Source organism: Boleophthalmus pectinirostris, unplaced genomic scaffold, assembly GCF_026225935.1.
Source record: "Boleophthalmus pectinirostris isolate CB_2022bp ecotype Guang Dong unplaced genomic scaffold, ASM2622593v1 HiC_scaffold_16, whole genome shotgun sequence".
NCBI lineage: Eukaryota > Metazoa > Chordata > Actinopteri > Gobiiformes > Gobiidae > Boleophthalmus > Boleophthalmus pectinirostris.
Window position 1 is genome coordinate 12,206,148 of NW_026571095.1, and position 26,703 is coordinate 12,232,850.

General features: G+C 39.7%; 1 protein-coding gene across 1 annotated transcript in view; it reads left to right on the forward strand.

Annotated features, from left to right (window-relative positions):
* cdh2 (cadherin 2, type 1, N-cadherin (neuronal)) overlaps positions 1-26,703 on the forward strand; it is a 114,318-nt gene that overhangs the window by 81,058 nt on the left and 6,557 nt on the right. The window contains exons 7-15 of the mRNA XM_055151715.1: positions 1,877-2,049; positions 3,956-4,093; positions 4,556-4,741; positions 5,003-5,256; positions 6,038-6,180; positions 7,860-8,093; positions 10,208-10,441; positions 11,658-11,797; positions 21,245-21,409. Of these exons, the coding sequence (XP_055007690.1) occupies positions 1,877-2,049; positions 3,956-4,093; positions 4,556-4,741; positions 5,003-5,256; positions 6,038-6,180; positions 7,860-8,093; positions 10,208-10,441; positions 11,658-11,797; positions 21,245-21,409 (1,667 nt within the window). The remainder of the gene's footprint in view (positions 1-1,876; positions 2,050-3,955; positions 4,094-4,555; positions 4,742-5,002; positions 5,257-6,037; positions 6,181-7,859; positions 8,094-10,207; positions 10,442-11,657; positions 11,798-21,244; positions 21,410-26,703) is intronic.

The following is a 26,703-nucleotide window of genomic DNA, read 5'->3' on the forward strand; positions in this document are numbered from 1 at the left end:
CCAGATCACTAAATCCAATGAATTCTTCATCCTCTCTGTCACTTCTGCGTGACCTCCGGAGGTAAATCATAGATCCATGATGTAAACGGAGCGCCACTTCCTCTTCTGTGTAGCTGTTGTCAGACTCCGCATCAGTTACAGTTAGAATTATTGGTCTTTCTCAATCTCGACAGCATGGTTTCAGTTGTCATTGAAGTTCAGCCTTTGTCGATTCATCCAGTGACTTCCAGGAAAGTTACATGGTGCACCCTCCTGGTTGCTGTAAAGCTGTGTTCTCCATCCCCACCATTTGCCAGTCCCTCACAAGTTTCTCACTCATTCCAAAATTTCTTTCTGCTGCTCGATTACAGTTTTCGGCTGCATATTTCACTCTTTGCAGCAAGACAGCGGCTTTTTCTCCAGGAGGCATGCACAGTAGAGTGCGAAGTGACAGTGGTACAGGAGTAATAGTAGTGCTAGATACTGACACACAAGCGTAGAGCGCCCTCTCGCCGCTGTAAGTCTGAAAATTTTAATATATAAATTGCACCGGAGTATAAGTTGCAGGACCACCCAAACCATGAAAAAAGTGCGACTTATAGTTCGAAAAAGTAAATTTGTTGTTTTTATTCCTAAAATGTTTGAAAATCATCAACAAGCTCTTACAAGTATCTGACCTTCTGTGGTCTCCTTTTAGACTTTGTATGACAGCTCCTATTTGTTTATATATACTCCCTCTCCATTGCAAACCGCTCAAATAAACAATATGAGCTGAAATTCACTCCTAACAAAGAGTTTTCCATGCCAAAAGGGAGCTAACCACATTTTTACCTCTCCTGTCTGTCACTAAGATTCAAAACCAACACATTTTACTCTTAACATTAAAACCTAATTTAAAAGTGTAAAGCCGCCCTTTTTTGTGATATTTGTCAAGCATTGCCACAGATGCTCGCGAACGATGTGCTGCTTTAGCATAACAACTGTGCAAATAGATGTTATGCGCGATGCTTCCTTTATGATTTTTTCCTTTTAAAACATGAGATGCAATTCATTTATTGATTTGTTATGAATGAATAATATCTTTGAACTGTTCCTGATATAAATCTCACCAATGCAAGAAATTGGTCAGATAATAACTGATTGTAAGAAACTCAACTCAACTACACAATGGCAATGTAGCTGAATGTCTAGCACTTACACCTCACAGCATGAAGGTTCTGGGTTCTCCGAGTCTCAGTGGGGTTATTCTGGGCGCGGTGGTTTCCTTATGCATATAGGAATCACCTTAATCCTTGGTCTTTAAAGCAAACCTGTTATGCAGAATCGACTTGTCAGAGCTTTTAGCCATATTATAGTTATTTCCTCTAACCATTTCCTCACCCCAAGTTGTATTCGGAGTGATTTGTGCATGTTTGAGCAATCTTTAATCGCGTATTTTCAAGACACCATTTTGCCGATCAACTCCCGTTTTCACCGCCACCGGCATCCACCCACTGCTCTGTGCTTACTTCGTGCTCCAATTTTATTTTCTTAATCTGTGCTGCATGTAGAATTCTGAAGCATTGCGAAGTCATTTTGGTACAAATGACAAAAAAAAATTAAAAAATCTGGGGCTCGCTAGCATGATTTGCCAACTCTTTGCTGTGGTGATGTTTAAAACGACGTCAGCCCCCAGTTTTTTATGTGTTTCCCTAGTTTAAGATCAATATTGTTTAAATGAATAAATTATAATGCAATGATCCACAGATGTCATAGATTACAGCTATATCAGACACAAGCACAATAGGTCTTCTTTAAAAATAGAAAATATGGTGCTTTTTCTACTGTCCAAAATTCCGGCAAGTCCAGAAACTCTCCCTCTGCGCCTCATCGTTTCTTTTCACCTTCTTTGCCGCAGGAACATTCGTAATGACTGTCACATCCGTGGACAAAGACGACCCCAAGACGGCCAACGGCATGCTCCGCTACAAGATCCTGTCCCAGAGCCCTGAGAGCCCCAGCTCCAACATGTTCACCATTAACAACAAAACCGGAGGCATCATCACTGTGGCTGCCGGCCTGGACAGAGAGGTGCGCTCAGACTCTTTGATTATTAGCTCGGCCATTGGTTATATGACATAGGTAGTGTAGCCAGAATCAAAAGTAACAAGATGTACCGTGACTTCAAAAGTAAAAATATTAAAGGCCCTGTTCTAAGGCTGGGTATCATTAAGATGTTTCTGATACGATACGTACCTTGATACATAGGCCAAGATACGATCCATATCTCAATACAGTGCACTTTCAATTCTATACAGTATATTTCAAATCGATTCAATATGGTTCAGTAAAAAATAAAGTCTGGCTGTGATACTAAAAATCTTTGTTAAACCACATTATGTGCAAAGTTAATATGAAACGCAAACATTTTAATCCTCAAAGGAATGAATATGTCAAATGTGTCGCATAAGAGTTTCCTTCCTCTACACAAGCAACAAAACTGGAGCACTGTAACAGAATAATTTAGTAAATTATACCAAAAAATACTTGATATATCGGTACAGAAGCCCATTATATCGAAACTGTATCATCACATTAAACTATACAATATATCAATATTTTGATATTTCTGCACACCCCTTCCCTTTACTAGATTTTACCCGTGTATTTGAACAAAAAATGATATAAGTTGCTATTGAGGTCAAATAAGTCTAATCTAATTTTTAAATAATTTTATTGTAATATGGTTCCCAGGCTAGTTCTTGTTTTTTTTTTACCCTTAAAGTTGCAAAAAAAAGCAATTTATAAACTCATCGTTGTGAATAATTAGGATGCTGGGAATGCACAAGATAAGTGAGGAATAACTTTGGGACCAATCATTTGAAATTAACTTTTTTCATGTTTATAAAACAGTAAAAATCAGGTACAGTGTTTTAAATAAGTAGTATTGCATTAATAATGTTAAATGTACAATGTAACAAAGAAACATTAAAGCTTTTGACTACATTATAATTATTAAGAAATGCCATTTTGAGAGATGTGCCCTAAAATAGCATTCAGGTACTTTTCGGTAATGTGAGTATGTCCTTAGATCTTTTTATACCATTGAGTTTTGTGAAGCAGTCTTTGAACTTTAATACAGCTCCCTAGACGCAGTGTTGTTTCGCTAATATCCAAATGCCTGAAAACTAATAAAGCTAAGTGAATTTTTCTGATTACCAACGTAATGAGAAGTGTAAATGGACATTTCACAGTTACTTACTTTTACAAGGAGACGGTATGCATCACCAAACAGCTCTCACTTATTCTCTCCATTCCTCTCCAAAACCAACCCCTGTATTTTTAAACTAGCTGGCATGGCTAGTTCCGAAAACATTAACAACAACATAATGCTCTAGCCATTTGGTGCAATTCTAGCGAGGGCAATCCAGGTTGGTAGCAGCTCAATCACTCCTGCCCCGAGGCGTCCATTTTGTGTCCGCCAGTTGCCACCATGAAAGTAATTTGCCCAGTTCTCATTATCCGGCAACTGGTCCGTTACCTGAGTGGCTTTTAATGCGAAAAGAGTCATTTGTTAGCGTCCCAGTGGCGTGTAGAGCCGAGGTGTAACTTTCACATATGCATACAAGCCAACCCCCAGCAAAAGCGAATAAATCAGACTCATATAAAAAGCCTCCATTAGTCATCATAATTAAGAAGCTAGCCAGGTTTGTTTCACTTTAGCTCCAGACATATTAATATTTATGTACAGTGCATTCCACAGCGTATTAGGGTCACCTGTTAAATCTGGTGCAATGCAAAAAAACACATTTTTAGCTGACAGAAAGAAGCTGATTTAGTTAATTTATTTTGGATGCAGGTTGTTGTTTATGATATATCTTATGCTTATGGTTTATCTAATGATGTGCTAATATTTATAGTGTTTTCACAAACTGGGTCGCGTCTTCTTCTTTTTGGTGGAAGTAATGTGAGTGAATGCATTTGCCTTTGCCCACAGAAAGTGTCTCAGTACACGCTGATCATCCAGGCCACTGACATGGAGGGTAATCCCATGTACGGCCTGTCTAACACGGCCACAGCTGTGATCAGGGTCACCGACATCAATGACAACCCGCCTGAGTTCACTGCAGAAACGGTAAGTAGTGCACATTATTGTAAAACATGGGGTGTATCTGGTGAATAGGAGGCACAGGATCTGTAGTTCACCCCAATATACATTCAGCTGGGCTTGTGTTTGCCGGTTGGTTCTGCTTGGCCAGCGTTTCTGCAGCCATCCAAATATACAAGAAGGTAGCGGTGCGTAAAGTGTTATATCCCGCTCCCAAATGTTGACACATGCGACAGTGGGGCTGTCCGCCCTGCTGAAAGAGCCACTTACCGTACCACAAATCTCCGAAATTTGTAATGCCACAGTTGAGCTATCTGGGGAGGACAGGGAACGAGAGGGCCATGACGACATGATAAGTTACCTTAGATGTCTATTTACCTAGATTGGTCCTGCTGTGCTGCACGAGGCTGGGATTGCTACTATTTTGTGCTGTCACAGCAGTATCACTAACTGCTGGCTGCTCTGTACCATCATGGTTTATTCATGCAGTTCTTCGGCGAGGTGCCTGAAAACCGTGTGAATGTCATCGTGGCCAATCTGACGGTGACTGACAAGGACCAGCCCAACACGCCGGCCTGGAACGCAGTCTACAAAATCACCGGGGGCGACCCCACCGGCAGCTTCTCTGTGCCCACTGATCCAACCACTAACGAGGGCCTGGTTACAGTCGTCAAGGTAAGAGACTCCGCCTCTTCATTCCCCCGGGATATGAAAAAAATGCATTACATCATTCAAGCTTCGAATTCAGGACACCTACTAAAAATATTTTCAATTCATAAAATAAACAGTTCAATAATGAATGTATTTTTCAAGCTCCAAACTATGAAAACAATCCATTCATTATGTATTTCTTGAGTGCATAAACAAGCACAAACCACCAACATAAATCTTTCAAACTGGATATCCTGCTTATTTAGTTTTCTCTCCTGTTTGCAGCCCATTGACTATGAAACCAACCGGGCATTCCTGCTGACCGTAGAGGCTCGGAACGAGGTGCCTCTGGCCAGGGGCATCCACCCGCCTCGCCAGTCCACCGCCACCGTCTCCATCCGGGTCCTGGACGTCAACGAGAGCCCCTACTTCCAGCCTGACCCCAAACTCGTTAAACTGGAGGAAGGAGTGCAGCCCGAGTCCACCCTCACCACCTTCACCGCGCAGGACCCTGACCGCTTCCTGCACCAGACCATCAGGTTAGATTTACAAGTCAATGGTGCACATTGTATTCCACTGCGAGCTGGCATGATGTTATGAATACTGTCAGGTTAAGTCAATATCACATAATCTTCCTCACAATGGCCTTGTTAGAGGTAGGCCTGTCACGATTGCACATTTTGAAATGCAGTATATTGTCAGCCAAAAGTTTGACGTTAACCTGTAATATTGAACCTAAAATGCAACAAATTAACTGTTTATTATCAGTCATAGATGTAGTTTATTGGATTCTCTACAGCTCAGATATTCATACTACAAAAAACACCACTAGTGCTAAGAAAATCTTTGCCCGATAGTGATCCCCCCAAACAGATTGTGACATTATTGGCAGGTAGGTAAAACATAAAATCCCAACCCAGTTTTGACAGACACAAGTAAGATTGTGTTTATAGGCTGAATATATCTCAATATCTCAATCTGCTATATGAAAATTCTTGATGATGTAATAATTATATTTTAGTTGGCTCACATTATCCTGTAGACTAAAGTGTGCATGTGAAATCAGCTTGCTTTGTAATTCTACACTTTGTCGTACAAATTAGTCTTACCCAAAACAACAAGTCTGCTCAAGTCTCCCCTGTGAGCTTGTTTTCCAAAGTTGGAATAATTATGTAAAAAGCATTAAATATTTATCTGTGTAAACAAAAAATGTTCCCTGAGTACAAAACTGGCAAAATTAGAGTTAATCCAACAGAAAAGTCCTCACAACAAGAGCACAGGTTTGTAATGAAATTTTCTGCCCTTATCTTGCCCTTGCAGGTACTCCAAGCTCTCCGATCCTGCCCAGTGGCTGCAGATTGACCCCAACAGCGGGCGCATCACAACAAAGGCCGTTTTGGACCGAGAATCCCCTTTTGTGAAGAACAGCTTGTACAACGCTACATTCATGGCAACCGACAATGGTACGTCCCCAGTTTGAAGGATTTTGGAATCTCTTAAAGGAACTATACCTAATTTTTACAGTCTTAAAAATGGGAAAAACAGAACTAGCGCATTTTAAATGGAATGAAAAATTGCAGTGATCCAAAGTTATTTCTCACTTACCTTGTGCATTCTGAGCATCCTAATCATACACCACACTGAATTTAGAGCTTTTGACAACTCTCAGTTCTGGGGCAAGAAAAACAAATGCATAAGAATTGTATTTTTTTTTTAAATACAGGCCCTCTTTAAAAAGTAGGAAATGCGTGTAATGTACCAGTTTTGCGCTACTTTTTTTTATCCTGGCGATGCAAAAGTACAGTTTTTTCCTTTTGATGTTATTTTTTTCTGGGAGATGTCTAATGTAGCCTCTCTGAAGAAGGTCACCACTTCCACCTAGCATCACGTTGAGCACTTTTGTCCCTGCAACGCCAAGTGCTCCAACCCATCAAGTCTTTTTAAAAACGCTTCTCGGTTACGGCCACAAAGACGGCATTCGCTCCATGAAGGTCAACCCCGTACCCGACACTTGGCTTGCCTGGAAAAACTGACCATCTCGTCTTGAAGGTTAATGGGCACGCGATCTCACCCGCCAGAAGACAAGCGCGGATGCATTCGCCTTTCTACGCGCTGATCGGGTCCTCCTCTGTCCAGCTTTACCCTATTCCACGGAGCATAGCTTAGGCCAATAGACTTAAAAACTACCCCCAATAAGAGCTTTCTGGGCTTTAATGGGTCAGGATTGGATGACTAGCTTCTTTGAGCGTGGCTTGAATGGCAAAAAAGCCTCTTAGCGGTGAATACATAGAAGCGTTCCACAGTGGGCTCTGTCTGATGCCTTTAGTATTCTGTCCCCTCGGTCAGGAAGACACCCTGCGCACACAGCCCAATGTTCTGATATCACTCTTTCTGTCTCTGTTCTCGCCGGAGATTAGATTTTCAGATCAGTATTCTGTTTGAACGGACTCTTCTCGCTGGAGTAAATAGCTGTTTCGCGAGGTCTTAATATGAAGAAGTGAAGATTGAACTTTGTGAAATGCCTAATCTGACGGATGAGATAACTGGCTGAAATCGGATATACATGAAATAAATGTGTATAGCATGGAACCATCTGGCAAATTAGGCACTATGTTTTATAAATTAGGAAATGGTGAGACAATGTGTTAGCATTTGCACATTTGCAATTCTATCAAGCAATCATGGCATGCTAAAATCAGAGAAATTGACAATATAAAATGTACTTATAGAAAAACGGTGGAAAAAGTAATAGTAATTTGGCATTATATACTATGCTCAGGTCCATCAAATGCCACTAATCATGAGTACCAGATCTAGATGCTAGATTTTTTTTTATTGACATAAAAATACAATGTAATATATCTTTTATTTAATGTTATTACCTTATTAAACAAATAAAAAAGGTTTCAAATTCAATTCCATGAGCAAAAAATGTCAAATATCTTCTTTCAAAGTCTGAATGGTGCATATTATTGACATATTATTGACAATTAGACATGACTTGATTAAAACTCAATCGATAACACAAACCTACTTGGTTCTGGATCCATTCTTTTATCTCAAAGAATCTGAAAAGATCCAACATCCAGCCACCCCTCCCCCACCTTAACGCCAGTCTGACTGTGATGTATGCTCTGTGCAGGTTCACCTCCGGCCACAGGGACAGGCACACTGCAGATCTACCTCCTGGATATCAATGACAATGCCCCCAAGGTGTTCCCCCAGGAGGCTGAGATCTGTGAGAAACCTGAGCCCAACGCCATCAACATCACGGCCGTGGACGGAGACCTCAACCCCAACGCCGGGCCCTTCGCCTTCGAGCTGGCACACAGACCCTTGGATGTACGCAGGAACTGGACTATCACCAGGATAAGCGGTAAGATTTAGTCTGGGGATCTGTCTGGATACTTTATAAATCAGAGACTAGGACTTCTCAAACTAGGAACTTGCTTCAGCGATGAGGTGCAACATAAAACAATTCAAATGAAGTAAATATAAGTTATGGTAAAATAAAAAATGTATATAAGGTCATGCATTCAAAATAAGTTAATATGAAAAAAAATACAAAAATATACGGGCAGAACACCATCAGTATTAATATCAACTTCTCTACTTGCACTAAGTATCTGTTTTGGTTTCTTGGCGTCTTTAGAGTTGTTACATTATAATTGCATAATATGTCTATTCAGTATTAAAATAAAAGTTTTTCCCAGAGCAATTTTTACTTTCTGAACTTTCAATATGATTATCACACCACGGAACAGGAACAGTGGGATTTTCATGATATTGGAGCAGAATGTTGTTTTAAAAGTTTTAAAATTACAACATTTTTACCAGGTGTTCTCCTGTGTTCTTTTTTTGTCTTTTTTTAAAAAAAATTTTATATAGTAGTATTACACATATAGCTTAAAGGTAGACTATGTAACTTTGCTAGTGGAATGTGTGAAAAATCCCTCAGTCGTCCAGGAAGAATCCATGGCAAAGGAGAAATACTACTGGTACTGGTATTGTAACTGTAAACAAGTAGGTGTGTTAGTTTCAGAGTAGTTATTTAGCCCCTCCCTGCAGGTATAAGGAAGTGTCCACCAGCATTGTGACCAGAACTGAAGAAGCAGCTTGGATGAGTTGTGACACGTATTTGAACAAATAAACTTTTGTCCAGGCGACAAATTGAATTTCTCCTTTGCCACTTTTTCTAGTGGAAGTCCTGCTACCTGCTTTTCTCCATGAACATTTGGTTTGCCCGGAATGTTCCACAGTACGACATTAAACCTATCTAGCTCCACAATGACATGCCAGTGACAGCACTGGGCCAAGTCAGATCTGTCGAGAGGCAAGCCCACTTACATAAAGAATATACACATTTGAATGCATTTTGTATTGCAGCTGAAATGCCTACCGTATTTTCCGCACTATTAGGCGCTGTGGATTATAAGGCGCAGTCATTGAATGGTCTATTTTCAAAATGTTTTCACATATAAACCACACCAGACTATAAGACGCATTAAATGAAACACAACAGTTAGATGGGTCAGTCGGACTCTGTTTGGTGCGTTCACGGTGACTCTGGGCTTTGTTCAATTGTGGCGCATAGGAAGGGTGCTGTCCGGGACCGCTGGATTGTTGGCGTGTTCGCAGTGACTCAGTTGTTCAGGTGTGGCTAGAAGTGGCACATTGCACTCGCTTTTTCGGTTCGTTCCTGTTTGCCTGCGCTGTGGATAGTGCGGCTTTGTAGTTTCCTGAAGTCATGCTGGGACACTGGAGGGGATTCATGTATAGGGTGCTCTGAATTGCGGGCCGCGCAGTAATTTTTTGATGGGGTTGGAGGCTTATGAGTGCGCCTTATAGTGCGGAAAATACGGTATATGCCATTAATGTCATACTACAGAACATTCCAGTAAATACAGTAACATCTTCATGGAGACAAGCAGGTGGCATAAAAGTTACACAGTGCACCTTTTAAAATGCATTTTCTAAAATGTTGGATACATGTCAGTGCCCCATCTTGTTGTCACACAAATATGCCAATTACTGAAAGGGCTAAGGAAACCCTATTATACAATGCTGATAAGCAGTTGCTAATTGTTTATGCTAATTAGTGCTAAAAATAATGTTGCCAAACTGAGTGACTGCTTGTTTGCCGTTAGATAGTGTGACTCAAACTGCACTGAATACAACTTAATAGGATAATAGCATTCAGATTACTGCAACCGGGAATTTAGCCTAAGCAGCATTACGAAAAGGTATTCAGTACCATTATAAGCCCCAAATCTAAAACCCGACCATGTTTTGTGGATTAGATATGCAGATGTATTTCCCAGGTAGCTGCCTATTTCTTATAACAAGTGTGTAATCTCACTGAACAAGGTCTATTTAAACATCTATTCTCCTTTTCGCCTAATCCCCTCTAAAAGACTTCTGATATGTCAATTTTGAATACGTATTATTCTCGCAAATCCCCGCCGTATTGACTCACTGTTTGCTTTGCAGGTGACTATGCGCAATTGAGTTTGAAGATAGGCTACCTGGAGAGTGGAATCTACGATCTGCCCATTATAATAACTGATTCGGGCAACCTCCCAATGTCAAACACCTCCTACCTGCGGATTAAGGTGTGCCAGTGTGATATTAACGGGGACTGTACCGACCAGCAGCACATCATGGCGGCCGGCTTGGGCACGGGAGCCATCATCTCTATCCTTCTCTGCATCATCATCCTCCTCAGTAAGTGTCTCCATAGCGATGGGGTAGTCCATAGGGGATTATAAAGACAGTTATCCATGATGGCCACTAGATTACCATAGGATTAGAGATTAAAAAGGTTTGAGATATCAGATTGTAGGATTGCGGGGAAATATGGTGGGTATTATGATGTTGTGGTAATATGCGATGGAGGAAGGACTTGATTTCCTGAATAGTGCACATAGAAGAAGTATTAAACGTGCAGCATCACATATTTACACTCTTAAATACATGAAAAAAGTTATTCCAAAATGATTCCTCACTTACTTCATGAACAAGCGCTTTCCAGAGCAGTTTTGCAGTCAAAGCAATGACATCCTAAGCGTGCACTTCCTGATTCTCAGACTTGTACACTATATCTGTACTGAGGGAGGAAAACTTTTACTCATATGCATGGAAAAGAAATCAGGTACAGGGCCTTTAACACTTTCACACACATCAAATTTGCGCTTAAACCAACCCTACAGCAGCTGAAGTCCAAAAGTGATAATATTACAAATTATAAAGTACCGGAATTCAAACAGATGTCAAATTAATTAACTACATTTATTTCACAGAGATCTGAAAACTAGTTAATTAGCAAAATATAAGTCATCATCTTGAAGAATTTACAGATACATTTGTTGACAACTTCATCAAACTAATTGCTACAGAAATTATTCCAATAGAAACTTCTTACTGCAGCTTTTTTGTAATAAATATCTACAGAGCGGGCGCTGGTAAAATTGATTATGTTAACCAAAGTCATTCCTACATAATTAAACATTTCATACAGTAGAAAGAAAACTAAATGTAATAGGTATACTGTGCGGTCAATCTTAAATCGCCTGTACCATTTTTTCATGCGTTTAAATCAAATTTGTCTTGCCCCAGTTCAAATATAATGTATTAGTGAAGTGTTTTCTTGTCCTATAATCAGGAAGTACACTGTCGGCATGCTAGTTGTCTTCTAAACTTATTGCGATGAATAATTACAATGCTCAGACTCCATAAAATAAGGGACGAATCAATTTGGACCACTTCAAATCATTGTTATTCACATTTTTAAGACGGTTAAAATCAGGTACACTGTCTTTAATGCCTGAATAACCATTAACTAACTCATTTACTACTAAGTTAGCGATTAATATGTGGGCCCTTGCTTCTGTAAAATGACATAGAAATACTTTTTATATTAAGATTGTGTGTTTGGTTGCAGTTCTGGTGCTCATATTCGTGGTGTGGATGAAGCGCAGGGACAAGGAGCGTCAGGCCAAACAGCTCCTCATCGACCCCGAGGACGACGTCAGAGACAACATCCTGAAGTACGACGAAGAGGGAGGCGGAGAGGAGGATCAGGTAAGACCAACGCATTTAACATGGACATCTCTACAGGAAGTTCAAGTCTTTTATAACATGAAGCAAGCACTGAATTTCCTGTACAGATGTTGAATAAAGTTAACCTAATGGAATTCAATATTATTTAGAAAGTCCCTTGGTGTCTGTTGTAATGGCATGTTCTAACAGTTTTAATAATGCATAAACAAAGACTTACTTCATAACGAACAAATAGTTTATTAAGAATGATTCAGCAACTCTTAATTCCTCAACCGCTTACTTAAGTAGTTACTAAGCCTTAATTATTCTTTGTAAACTCTTTATTTATTATGAAGTAGGTTTTTGTTCATGTTTAAGGTGTAGTTTTTGGTACCAATAAAATTCAGTAAATTATTTTCGATAAAACTTTTTCTGACCATCATATTTAGTTATCGATAGTCGAGAAATGTTATGCCCTCATCAAATTCAAGCATTGCACGAAAATAAATCCAAATTTCAACCTAGAATAAAACTGCCCGCTGTATGTTTACCATATAGACTACACCAGGCTCCTTTCACCCCTACTCTCCAATGCAGTGGTGTTGTAGTAAAGAGTGATACCTAAAATGAAAACTCAGCACTGAGATACGCAGGAGGAGAAAACGTAGAATCAATATCACCAACATGTTTTGATGGGATTGGACGTACAGGCAGAGATCTTTTCCTCTCTGTCTGACACACAAAGCCAGCCGGCAGACAATAGAGCCACAGGCGCCATGTCCCATCTCCACCCCCTCCCCTGGTCGGGCTGCACGCACAGATTCAATTGTCCTGATGACCTCTTGTTAGCAGAATGGAATCATTTCATAAAAAAGGCGGTAATGTTGCGAATGGTGCTATTCTCCCTATCTGTCCGAAATGCTTATACCAGCCTTATAGACTTGGGCGAAATGAGCGGAGGACCCCGGGCTGACCCTACCCACTGCCAAATTAGCCTTGGAGACTTGTAATTGGTGAGCTGATGTCATTTAGAGACAGACATCTGCTGTGAGGGCCATAATGGAGGCATGTCTAAGGTAACAATATGAGTGGGAAGCCATTACACATCTGCCAGTGATTAGGAAGAAAGGACTGCTTTTACTCGTACATGCTCCATAAGGAACACAGCAGTTGGGCAATGTAAAGTGCCAGTGTAAACTGACGAAAATAAGGAAGGGCCTCCACTAAGGCATTATACTGTCACTCTGCAAACAAGCTTACACAAACAATGTCTTTCTAACCTCATATATAATTCTAAATAGACCATTCAAGGGTGATGGAAGTGACTTTGTTGGTAATCAAACTCTGCATGTGCAAAGGGGAGTCATTCATTGCTTTAAGCGCCGCCCTCTGGCTGTTATCCAGGATTCTAGAACCATAGTTATATTCGTAACGCTCATCTTGATTCATTTCTCTTGTCTGGAATAATTTAGTGGTGGTAGTGGTAGTTGAAGTAGTAGTAGAGGCATTTGTAGTAGTGGTGGTAGTCAAGCAGTGATAGTAAGTAGTAGTGGTGGTAGTATTATTAGTAATTATCAGAGATGGGACCAAGTCTCAAGTAAGTCTCAAGTCTTTGACCTCAAGTCCAAGTCAAGTCCCAAGTCAAATACATGCAAGTCCAAGTCGAGTCTCAAGTCACTGGCCCATAAGTCCAAGTCAAGTCCAAGTTGTCTGCTTTGAGCTTCAAATCATTTCAAGTCTTTAAACCAAATACCCAATATAGCTTTGATTTTTGCTATTTATATGAATTTTAAAAAAAGTCATGGTATAGTTAATAATAATAATTCTAAAAATAATGAATAATAGTTGTAGAAATGCTAATTTTTCCTTTTTAAATGTTTTGACAAAAGTGCGAATTTTTACGCTCAGAACAGAAAGAGTTAAGATTTAAGAGTGCTTAATAACAGTTAATTTGTCAAGTCCAAAAAATAGTGACTCAAGTCTGACTCAAGTCCAAGTCCCCACCCCTGGTAATTGTATCTTAACACTTGATACAGTTAATGTGTATTTCCAGACCTTTCAGCTGCATTGTTCTAATACTCAGAGGTGTATTGCTACCACCAAATTTGCCATCTCACGCAAAATTGTGTAAGAAGTGCTGTAAAAGTATAGTATTGAATGGGGCCATTGACACCAACCCCACAAAAAATCTATTTGCTGACCCATGACTGTCCTTTCCCGAACATTTCATCCAGCCATAACTTTCTGGTATACTTTGCTAGCACAAGGACCCAAAACATAACCTTTGTTGGCACTGATGCAGGAGATATTATATTGAGGGAACAAAACAAGCTTTCATTTGGAGTGGCACGGAGGCGGACCCAAATATTGGAGATAGTTTCGAATTGCAGAGCAAGTTTGTGTGAGGTAAAAAACTGCACCTGACTTTCACGCTAGTCATTGTAATAGGCCCCTCTGTTCTCAATGTCTCCCGCTGAGGAGGAAATTGAAGTGTCAGGCCGGTGGATGCTTTCCGAATATACGGTTTTATTTGTAGCCGATTTGTATTGGTTTGCAAAGAAACTTATCTGTCCAAAAAGCAACACAAAAAGGAAATGAGGCAAATTTCAAACTGTGCAATTTTGCCAGTGAAAGGGAAATCAAATGTAAGACACAAGAGAGATATCGGTCTTTTCAAATGACCGCTCTTGGTTTTGACATTTTTCCCCGGGTTTGTTCATTCAGATTTGATAACTGTTACCAAGAAAAGCTATACAATGTGCTGACAAAGTTTTGCAGCAAGTATTTAAAGTAAGATATATATTCTGGGAAACGTAATTGGGCAAGACTAAAGAGGAGTCTGTGAATGCTTTCGAGAAACAAGGGAATAATTTTTTAACAATTTTGTGTTAGTTTTGTCCAGCGCAACAAACAAAACCAACTTAACTTAAGAATATATTTTTTGTTTAAGGCTATTTTCTGATCTACTGTATGTTATAATGTTGTTTTCTCATCAAAAACATACCTGGAGTTGTGTTTTGTTTGTTTTTAGCATCGATATTTGCTCAAATCTAGTTTCGATACTAGTTTTAGCACCAATTAGGCTTTGATTTTCAGTACTTTTGACAACCCTACACTCCACCCTACCCTACTCTGGGCCAAATAAGTCAAGTTTGTATATTGTTTCATCCTTGGCAATAAATAAAAGACTTCAAAACCTGCTCCGCTCTGCAAAACTCACAACAGCAAACCCATTACTTACCCCCCTTCGCTTTGCTTAGTTATGCTGATCTCAGTGCAGCCCGAGTCCGTGTATTCAAATATGGGTCACGTTGCCGGGGGCGACCACTGCGCTTGTGTGGTGTGAAGAGTCAGTCCCCTCCAGGCTGCAGTGCGCGCCCGGGTCATTAGAGCTTCCTGCTTACTTCAGCCATCACACGCAACACTGCCCCCTACAGAGCCCGGCCGCAACAAGGTCAAACTCAAGTCAGACATGAAGCGGGCACAGAAGATGGATTGCACTTAGGAGAGACACGAGATGACCACTCTCTGTTTTCTAATGCGCGTCCTTGGCTGTGAGAATTAAATGAAATGACAGTCATAGTGTTTGTTTTTGATTATCGGACGGGAGTGAAGTAGTGTAAATAGTATGTGTAATTTATTTAGTTAGTTAGCTGTCTGGTGTATTTACTCTTGTCTAAAAAGTTAATTAATATGCACTGTCCCCGCTTAAATAAAATATTGTTAGATATTAAGGGAATAGGTTGATAGTTAGCTTTGATACCCCAGTATTCAAAATAAACAAAATCATAGTATCTTTTGTAAACCTTTTTTCTCCTAAGTTTATGTTTCTCAAGATTTTTTGTATTAAAGTGCCCGTATTACACTATTTTCTGATCTCTGCTTTGTTTCCTCTTCCAGAATATGCCTGGAGTTGTGTTTTGTTTCATTCACACATTTACCACACACAAAAAAAAAAAACCCCTGCATATTTAGGCTTAGTTCTTCTGACATCACAAGGTGGAATGGAGCATTTTGAGCTTTGTAGATGTAGACAGACTACCGTATTTTCCACACTATAGGGTGCTCTGGATTATAAGGTTCACTGTCACTGAATGATCTATTTTCAAACTTTTTTCACATATAAACCGCACCGGACTATGAGACGCATTAAATGAAACACAACAGTTAAGTAAGTTTATTTAACACGTTCACAATAACTCTCAACTTTGTACAATTGTAACGCATAAAAAAATACTGTCTGAGACGCTAAATTGTTTCTGTATTCACAATAACTCATAACTGTTCAAACAGTTGGGCGATTACGGCATCCAGCACGCCCACATCCCTCTCGTCATTATCCAAGTCAGTGTAGTTACTGTTACCTGGCAGTTCAGTGATTCCGATCTTCGCGAAAGCTCGGACCACAGTTGATACTGATCCTTAGCCCAGGCGTCCACGATCCATTGGCAGATCGTGGAGTAAGTCGCTCGGCGCTGTCTCCCTGTCTTGGTGAATGTGTGTTCACCTTCTCTCATCCACTGCTCCCACGCAGCTCGCACTTTCACTTTATAATAGCCTTGAGTTTAAAGTCGGCGTTGTAAGCGTGTCTCTTGACAGGTGGCATTTTGATAATAAAAGGAATCACAGTATGTATTACTCCGCAATGCTCCTGACTACGGTACCCGTAATGCTGCAAGTAGTGTGGTTTTGTAGTTTACTCGTACTAAGTCGTACTAAGACACCCCAATAAATTCATATATAAGGCGCTCTGGATTATAAATTGTTTTTTTAATGAAATTAAAGGCTTTTAAGTGCGCCCTGTAGTGCGGAAAATACAGTAATAAGAAAGGGTTACTCAAACGTGCAAATGAAACAAAACACAACTCTCAGTATGTTTTTGCAGAACTAACAACATTATAACATGTCTTAAAGCTTACACGAGTCAGTTTTGAGCTCTATATTGCGATGCTAATCATATCGCAAACATCTGTCACTGTGAATCCCCCCAGTGCCATATAACACTGTAAATCTCAGTCCCTTGTTTTTCAGTCTTTTCGCGAGGATCGAAGTCTTAAGAGCACCACTACACATGCAACTGAGCAGAGACCATCTTTCTAACAGAGATGGATGGATTAGCGAAAATCTTTTAAAATGGGGACAATCCATCATGCACGCTTATTAGGCACACAGTCCGCGTCTTCAAATGGCATTTTCTTATCATATCTTCTGTCACCGCTTTCTTCACTACCCCCTCCCCCGACTCAGACCCCCACCCTCTCCCCACACACACACATATGCACACACACACACACACACACACGCTCGCCCATGACTTTGCACAAACTCCCATCCACTCAGGTCGTCGCGGCAACGTTAATAGGATTAGGGATTGGCTTATGCATATGCACCGTCCCGTGTCTGGGCATTGATGAGCGGACTAGTGCCACCCACAAGTACCAGGCCCTCGGTGCGGAGTGTGATGTGGTGGGTACGGTACGCCCCTCTCCCCCCTCTCCCACTCAGCGCTGCCTTCTTTAATGTGTCAAATAGTCCCCGGGCTGCTGCTTCACAGACGAGGAGATTAAAGTTTGGAAATGTTCTCGACTTGGACTTGGGTGAACTTGCTTTGCAGCTGAAAGTGCGCTGTTTTGAGTTGCTGATTTGATAATAGGTGAATTGTGTTGTGGAATGAAGACTTGGTACTTTGCAGCTGATGTCTTCAAGATTCCCTGGGGGTGTGATGCTAACGAAAGGTACTCCTCAATCTGAAGCTCTGTTACGCAAATAAGGCTTTAAACTGAGCTTTATTTTAACACAATCTGACCATAAAGAACTTACCTAGCTGGAACTACAACAAGAGAGGTGATCTGTGCTGTTAAACAAATCTCTCACACATAAAATTACAGTCACGAGATCATTAGACTTCTGAAAATGTGCTGTTTAAATCCACTTTTTTCTTGAGTTTTCAGACAATTTTATAAAGTTTGGCAGTGTTTGCGAATGTGTGCATTGTGTCACCATGGTAACACCCCCAGCATGATGTCACTGCAAAGTATCAATAGATCCAAAATTGTAATTCAGTTCAGTGTTTCTCAAACTATGGTACAGTATAGTTCAATGAGGTTCATTTGGCCTTCCAGTAATTTATGTTATTAGTTTGTTTGTTTTTTTCAGACCAAGAGTTTGTTTTCATACCTGACAGTTTCGACCGCTCACTAGCGTCTTCCGAGTGGTTACGTGATGTTGCTGTGACGTGTCTGGTCAGCTGGATGAAAGAGGCGATCGAAATTCGGAAACAAGCCCAAAGGACTATAAACCGGGACGAGGGGGCTTTTTTACTCTCACACACCTGGGATACTGTTCTAAGGAAGTTGGACTGCAGATGGCGCTGTCGTCCTGCCTCCACCGGTAGGAAGACGGCGCCAGAACCTGTATAAATCAGCTTTTTTCAGACAGGAAACGTCACTGCAACATCACGTGACCACTCTGAACAAGACCGCTAGTGAGCAGTCCAAACTGTCAGGTGTGAAAACAAACTCTTGGTCTGAAAAAAGAACCTAATAACACATGGTACAGTATGTGTATTAGTATTATTTCAGTCCTTTTTGGGTTAATTATTACTTATAGCTATGGTATTATACCCATGGTTTTGTCTCATTTTAGACCTTAATTTAGACCTGATATATCCGGGTTTATACTAAGTGGCACTTGGGAAATCAAATATTATCTTAGTGGTTCTTAATGTGACAAGTTTGAGAACCACAGGTCTTATTAGCGTATATTAATTACAATACATATATGTATTCCATCCGTATTATCATTATCATGTTGTAATGTAATGATCTAATCCAATACAAGACAACAAAAATAAAAAAATAAATAAATCCAACACTCATTAAAAGACAATCATCAGACAGCTACACTCCTAATTTGGAAAACAGACAAGAGCAACGTTGCCGATAGCCCATAAGAATCATTACTATGTGCTTGTATTAAGTTATAGAGAGTAAACGATGGCCTGAATATTAAGAATAAGAATAGCCCTCATATTAAAATACATTGCATGAAAATGTATTATTCGTAACATAAAGTTGCTTATACACTACCACTCACCAGTTTGGACTCACCCTCTCATTCAATGTTTTTTTTTTAACCTGTTTATTACTTTGTACTTTAAATATACATACAGAAGATATCAAATATATAAAGTAAGATGTATGGAATTGTGTAGCAAAAAAAAAAAAAGTTAAATAACTCTACAATTTTTTTTAGGTAATAATTAAAGGTGCATTATGTAACTTTTTGTTTGGGGGTCTGTCACCAGCTTGTTTCTATGGATATGTCATCACTCTGCCTGGAATGTTCCACAGTATGACATTAAACAGCTCTACCTAACATTTATTAAATTACAGGTAGTTTTATGGTTCAAAAATACCTGTGAGCAGGGTAGCCTCTCCATAGATCTGACCTGTAATGTGGCCTAGTTCTAGTCTCCATGGAGATGGAAATGTTTAATACCATACTGTGAAACAACTCCATGAAGAAAAGCCAGTTACGTAATGCACCATTAAGTATTTTATAACCAAATTCTCAAATTACCCACCTTTTGTTTGAGCGAAAAATATTTTTAGAACAGTTATTTAACTTTTTTCTTTACTAAATAATTCCATATATCTGTATTCATATATTTGAGGTCTTCAGTATTTATCTAAAATGTAAAAAGTGGTAAAAAAAAAAAAAAAAGAAACAAATATTATAATACATGCATACATCTTATTTCCATATATCCAATGTAGGAAGTTGTAAACATATAGAAAAAAAAAAAAAAACACGAGTGAGAGTCCAAACTTTTGACTGGTTTGCTCCAAAGTGCTTCTCTTGCAAATACATTTAAAAAGTTTGCGTTGGCTATCTCTTTAGTTGCAGATGGAGAGGACTCGAGGTGTGCCGTGTAAAGCACTTAACCACTTAAATGCATAAGGATTGCTGTTGGGATCAATAGTAAAAAGGTCATGTGGTCTGGTCGGGTTAGGATTTAAGTGATTGCCCTTCACGCCTCGGAACCACCGACTCTTACAGCAGCAAAACAGCATCTCGGAAGAAATGTTTTGAACTGCATGCAAGAAACAGGGCTTAACTTAAATCCGCAAATCTGAAGGTTGTTGGAGGTTGAATCCTGGGTTGGACATTGCATACTGGCTGTGTCTCTGAGCAATACACTTGGCAAGGAAAGTTCATTTGTGTAGCACAATTTGTAACACAAAGTCATTCAAAGTCTTTGTTTACAGAATAAGAAAGACATTAAAGTGAATCAAAACATAAATAATGATCATAAAATTGAACACGTGCCTAAAAGGTTTTAGATCCATCTTTCAGTGCCTTCATTGTTGGGAGCACACATCTCTGTCTTGGTTTAGCCTTGGTTGGGACTACGAAGCTGGTACTTGGTTGACAATTTTAGTTTTTTGTCCATGAAATTTTAATTTTGTTTTTGATTTAAAAAAAAAAAAACATCTGCTACTCAACTTGGTCGGTGGGTACCTAAAGGGCCATTTCTGGAGGAAGGTTCGTGATATGCTTGTCTCTATGGGGATGTTATTGCTGTGCCTAGAATGTTCCACAGTATGTTATTAAACTCCTTTAGACAAGATTAGACTAAGTTACACATCAGATTAGTGTAAAGGAGGCCTTGCTTACAGAAGCAGTGGGTGCTTCAATGTATTTTTGAGCAATAAAAACACCTGCAATTGAATAAATGTAAGATGGATACTAGAGGTGTAACAATAACCAAAATATCGTGATATTGTATCGTCAAAGTTCTCATAATAATATCGTGGACCATCACAATATATCGAATTGCAAGTCTCTTTGCTTAAATTAAGAGTTATGGTGCAGCAATAGTAAAAAAAAAGACAGAGGGAACTACATAGACCATGATCCTTTGCTCTATTTCAGTGTAGACTACAAGAAGAAATGACAGTTTTAAGCACTTTTAAGTCTTAGTTCTTTGGATTAAATCTTGTCAAGGCATTTTAAGAGGAAAAATTTGCATGTTCATAGTTTTGTTTGCAGCCTCCACAAAATATTGAAATAAATATCGTACCGTGAGATTTATATTGTGAAAATATCGCACCGTGAGATTTGGATAATGTTACATCTTTAATCGTGAGCTTCCCCCACCATATCTTGAGCTTTCCCACAATATCACAATAAATATCATACCGTGAGGTTGATACTGTGACAATATCGTATTGTACCATAGTTGCGAACATTCCAGGTGAAGCAGTAACATCTCCATGGAGACAGACACTCCATCAGAGAAGTTACACAGTGCATCTTTAAATTCATCCTTGGTTCTTACTGGCTGAGCTACACAGATTGAGTACTCTTATAACCTAAGAAAAGCCATTATGAAGTTACTCTTGAATCGTTAAAACTAAAAGTGTACTCTGCATATGAAAAAATGTCTTTACTAAATTCTAACCTCTTTTTAAATGTGTCTTCCAGGATTATGACCTGAGCCAACTGCAGCAGCCCGACACTCTGGAACACGACGCTATCAAACCAGTGGGAATCAGACGGATGGATGAGCGCCCCCTACACCCCGAACCCCAGTACCCCATGAGGTCAGCCGCCCCTCACCCCGGAGACATCGGAGACTTCATCAACGAGGTAAACGATAATTCACATATAATAAAAAAGGCAAAAGAAGCTGCTCATTCTAGTGTAAGACGATGCCAAATCCCAGGAAAACAGGGCAATATGAGAAGAGGGCTGCCGTCACGAACGCTTGGATTTCATTTTCGAGTTGGATGCCTTTCTTATAACAAACCGAATAAACAATTTAGCTCATATGACCGTGTGTGTGTGTGAGAGAGAGTGAGAGAGAGAAGTGGGAAGAGATTGCAAATCGGATCAAATTAATTATTGGTAGAATGGTTTTCATCTTCCTCCAAGAAAAGTTTGCATATGTTAAAAGAGGGTGAATGATTGGAGATTTTCCCAGTCTTTTTTGCTAGTTTTGCATTTTGCAGCGAATTTGGGTGTTTGCCAAGACGTTTAGGGTGAGGAATTGGCCATTTATCTATCATCTACTCGTATAGGTTTATTCCTGGAGTGAAATATGAATTAAATTGTACATATATATATCGGCAGTCCTGCTACTGAAACGCCACCGTCTTTGTTTTACTTCATGCCACTTACAACCTTTAATAGGCAAAATGAATACATGTTATGCTTATGTAATTGCTGTTTAATTTAATTGCAGCCAATATTAAAGTGCATTTGGCAGGTTAGACTCCTCATTTCCCCAAAATGAAATTAGCATTTTGTATTTAAGGGCCCTGTACTCCTTTTTTTTTTGTCTGTGCACTTGATCAAAATCTGTCTTCCTCCAGTCCAGATAGATTGTATAAGCAGCTCTTGAGGTCAGAATAAGTCCACTGCCTATGTCCAATTATTAACTATTGTGTAATAATCAGGAAGTGCACTGTTAGCATGCTAGTTGAAAAAGCAGGATGGTGTAAAGCTATGGTTAATATTTATCGGGTTTACGATCTCAGCAAACTATAAGTAATTATCAGAAAAATGCATAACTTTTCCTTACCTTCTTGTCTCCATGGAGATGTTAAAGCTTTCCCTGGAATGTTCCATGATATGACATTAATTCATTAATGTTAGAGGGTGTTTCTATCAGAGGTGGAACAAGTCTTTGTTTTGCAAGTCCAGTTTCAAGTCTTTGACCTCAAGTCCAAGTCAAGTCCCAAGTCAAAGACAGGCAAATCCAAGTCGAGTTTCAAGTCACTGGTTCATAAGTCCAAGTCAAGTCCAAGTCGTTTGCTTTGAGCTTCAAGTCATTTCAAGTCTTTAAACCAAAGTACCAAATATAGCTTAGACTTTTGCAATTTATATGATTTTTAAGATAAATTGTACTTTAAAAAGTCATAGTATATTTATATATGAGTATTTATACAGTATATAAGAGTTTTAGAAAATAATTTAATAATTTTTTCTTTTTAAATGTCTTGACAAGATCTTAGTATGAATCATTACAGTCAGAATATAAGAATTCAGATTTAAAAGTGTTTCTCAAGTCACAGGCCTCAAGTCCGAGCCACGTCCCAAGTCACTGACCTTCAAGTCCAAGTCGGGTCCCAAGTCTTAGTCCATTTTATCAAATCAAGTCTCAAGTCCTAAAAATAGTGACTTCAGTCTGACTCGAGTCCAAGTCACGACTTGCAAGTCCCCACCTGGTTTCTATTGGTCAATAATTCCTTCTGTCAATAGGGACGACTCTCCACAGATCTGAATTGTGTCGCGTAATGCTGTAACCTGCTTGTCTCCCTTGTCACAGATAGATTTAGTCTATACTGTGGAACATTCTAGACAAACCAGTAACATTTCCATGGAGACAAGCAGGTTGCGGACCTTCTACCAGAAAAGTCGCACATTACATCTTTAATGTCACACTACACAATTCTACCTTAAAAGAACTTTTGTTGCCCTTATAATCCTTATTTGCTATCGGCAGCCCTATGCAAATGAATACAACCTGAATGACGATGGCAGCGCCCACGGCAACTTCTGAAATATGGTGAATACAACAGCCGTAAACTTCCCATTAGCCCTGACAACCATTCAACCTGTTTAGACATAATTGTTATTTTTTTCCTGCGACTCCTCTCTCTCCAAAGCCCCACTTCCCGGCGTGTCAGTGTCCAAATTGAAGATGAGAGGAGCGTTGCATTGGCTTTCTATGGGAGTGCCCTGCTTTGCCTCGGGCCATCATTGACTCCAGCATGAAGGCAGAATGTAAAATGAAAAGAGCAGTCATGTATTTTTCACTAGCTCCAACAGACAAGAGTTTCAGCGGCATTACAAATGGACTCCTCTGCCCGCTTTTTGTTGGCCGGCGCCCATGTTTTTAGATTAGAAACTAGCTCTTTTTTCCATCCTCTCCCGGGTCGAATACACATGTTGGGAGCAGACGATTGTGCACAGAAATGTATTACTTTCGAACAAGAATCCCGTCTGCCGTTTAACATGCTGTATTAAAATTCTCAGAAATGTTGAATTTTGACTCAGAAATTTGGTTGTCAGAATTTTAAGGCAGGCTCTCAAAGGACCCTTCATAATATTTGTGAAGGTGACTTTGGATTGTAGTTGTGATGACTTTCCAAAGACCCTGCAAATTACTAGTTTAACTTAATAATAAGCAAGTATTTTAATGAAGTATTTATGTACTGCAAAGGCAATTTTATTCATTATTTATTAGTAATATTTTGTGATTATTGTTTCGAAGCCACTTTAGATTTGGGTTAAGTGTTGCCTATATCATATAATAGTTTTATTCGACTATACTTTTTCAGGGTAGCCGCGGGGTCTCAAAAAGGTCTTAAATTTCATGTTCCTAAATTAAGGCCTTAAAAAGTCTTAAATTATGTTGCCTTATTTTTTTCTCAAAGGTCTTAAATTTCATTAGCCTATTTATCTATACTCAAACAGGCTGCAATAAACGTCTAATTTGGAGAATGCGCAAACAATACTTTGGTTTCTGGCGCCGGTAGCAATGAGTGAACAATCAGTAGAATGGAGGAAGATGTTGGATGGATCCTGGGGAAATGTAGGTTTAATCCACAGTGGCTCTTAGATTCTAGATTTAGTATTTGGTTGGTCATTATTAAAGTTGGAGCTGGTGTTTTCCGCCCGCATAATGGGTCCGATGTTGGTCTTAATTTTCATTTAAGTGGTCTTAAAAGGTCTTAAAAAAGTCTTAAAGGGCCCATCTCATGCAAAATCAACTTTTCAGAGCTTTTTACCTTCTAAGAGTGATGTGAGGGCCTTGTACAGATTGATTTTAGAGATTGATAGAGATTAGATTGATTTGGCTTTTTTTTTTAACAAATTGCAGCGTATTTCTGCCACCGTCCCATGTGACAACGAACTAAAGCTGCTACAATGATGACGCTGCAGATACACCTATGATGCGTCTCATGACATAGCAGAAAGCGCTTCGCACCCGACCGCCTCCGCCCCGCCTCTACCCCTCATCAGCTGACAATTCCCACATGAACACCTAAACAAAAGCGACAGCATTAGCTAATTGTTCTCCCCTGCAGTGTACACGATATAATAAGTTTATCTACTAGTGTTTATTAATACTTCAGTAATGTTCAGATAATGCCGACATGGTGTTTGCGCTTCGTGCACCCCCAAGTCCTCGTCTGATTCCGGGTCCAACACATGCGACTGAACACGCTGTATCTCCATGATGAATAAAAGTTTATCTCTACCGCTATCAGGGTGCACGCTTGTCTCTCTCTCCCCCCTTGAGATGAGCGGAGGAAGGGCGGCTCACTCAGAGCCTATGTCACGTTTGGAGGGTGGAGCCTGTGTCTTTCATAGTTCCTGGTCTGTGACTGCCTCCAAAAAATCAGTAAGATTATTGTTGAAGACTATTGTGTAATGGATGTTCCAAAACCCAAATTGTGCTTGTATATGTGCATAAGATACAGTGTGAAAAGGAGTTATTTTGCATGAGACGGGCCCTTTAAATTTGGGGTAGTCAAACCTGGAGATACCCTGTTTTTGCAATTGATTGAAAACTCTAAGCACATTCAAAACTTCATTAAAAATAAACATCCCTAATAACTTAATAACTAATAATTTTCCAGTATAAGGTGCACCATATAACTTGTCACACTATGGCATTTAACTCATTTATATTGCGTTTATTCACATACAAATATTTTAGTTCTAAAAATGAAGTTGCAATGCTTTGAGCACGGTCATCTCTCCACAGATCTGACCTGTAACTTGGCCTGGTGACATGGAGTTAGATAAGTTTCCATGTGGCCAACCCTTCACCAGAAAATCAACACAATGCCTTTCAATCTTTAAGTGTTGTGTATTAGGCTTAAATATAGACACATAGTTCATCTAAAATTCCTAATAATGACCACTTTTCATACGGAGCACTGCGGTGTGTATATATGTTCTTTTGAGTGTAGCTAAAACGCAGTCACTCGTACGCTTCTCCCCCAGAATCTGACCTAACTGATAAGGGCGAGCAGCCAGAGCAGAGAGGGGAGAGACATAGGCAGGGGGAGGAGGCTCATTTACATCCAGAAATGGTACAAAACCCCCCTGAGCGAGTGGCCGTTAATTAAATTACAGAAAGGCTAGAACGACATTAGCAAAAAAAGGACTTTAGCCTCACAGTCGGACAAACAAGGGTCTATTGGTTTGTTCCCACAGAGGAGGGGCGGGAGCAGAGGCTTTACTGAAGTGTTGGCTTGACCTGGTGGCCCAAGGTGCACATGGGGGGACAGACAAAGCCAATTTGATAGGTCGCTTTGTTGTGAGTTGGTTCATTTGAATGTAAATACAGCTGATTTCCGTTGTCATGGATCAGCGGCAAACAGTCCAGCCTAGTTACAGCCCATTTCCTTGTGCAACGAGAGGCAAAGAAGGACAAAACCATAAATTAATTTGCAATGTTTAAGTAGTTCAGATGTCTTAAAGGTCCCATATTACACAGAACTGACTCTTGTTATAGTGCCGTTACCTCCTAAAAAACAGACCTGGAGTTGTTTTGTTCACACACGTTAGAGCAATCTTTTATTATTAGTCTGTCTACGTCTCAAAAGCTTTCAGCAGGCAAGCAATTCCAGGGCTGAAATCGTCCAAATGATTCTAGATGTACAGACTTTAAAAGCACAGTGGAGCTCTTCCTGTATTACCACATGACATCAGAGGGTGGAACAGAGGCTTACGTTTACACTGAAACGAATCCGCGTATCAGAGTATCGGAAACGATCTGCGTCCAGACACATCATTACTGTGTCCACAAGCCTTCTCTCTCCACACAACTTTGAGCATATTTGTTTACGTTTTATAGAAACAAAACTTAAAACCACATGGCTAATTTGCATAAACTGAGCGCTCAAAAAACAGCTCACTCTTTG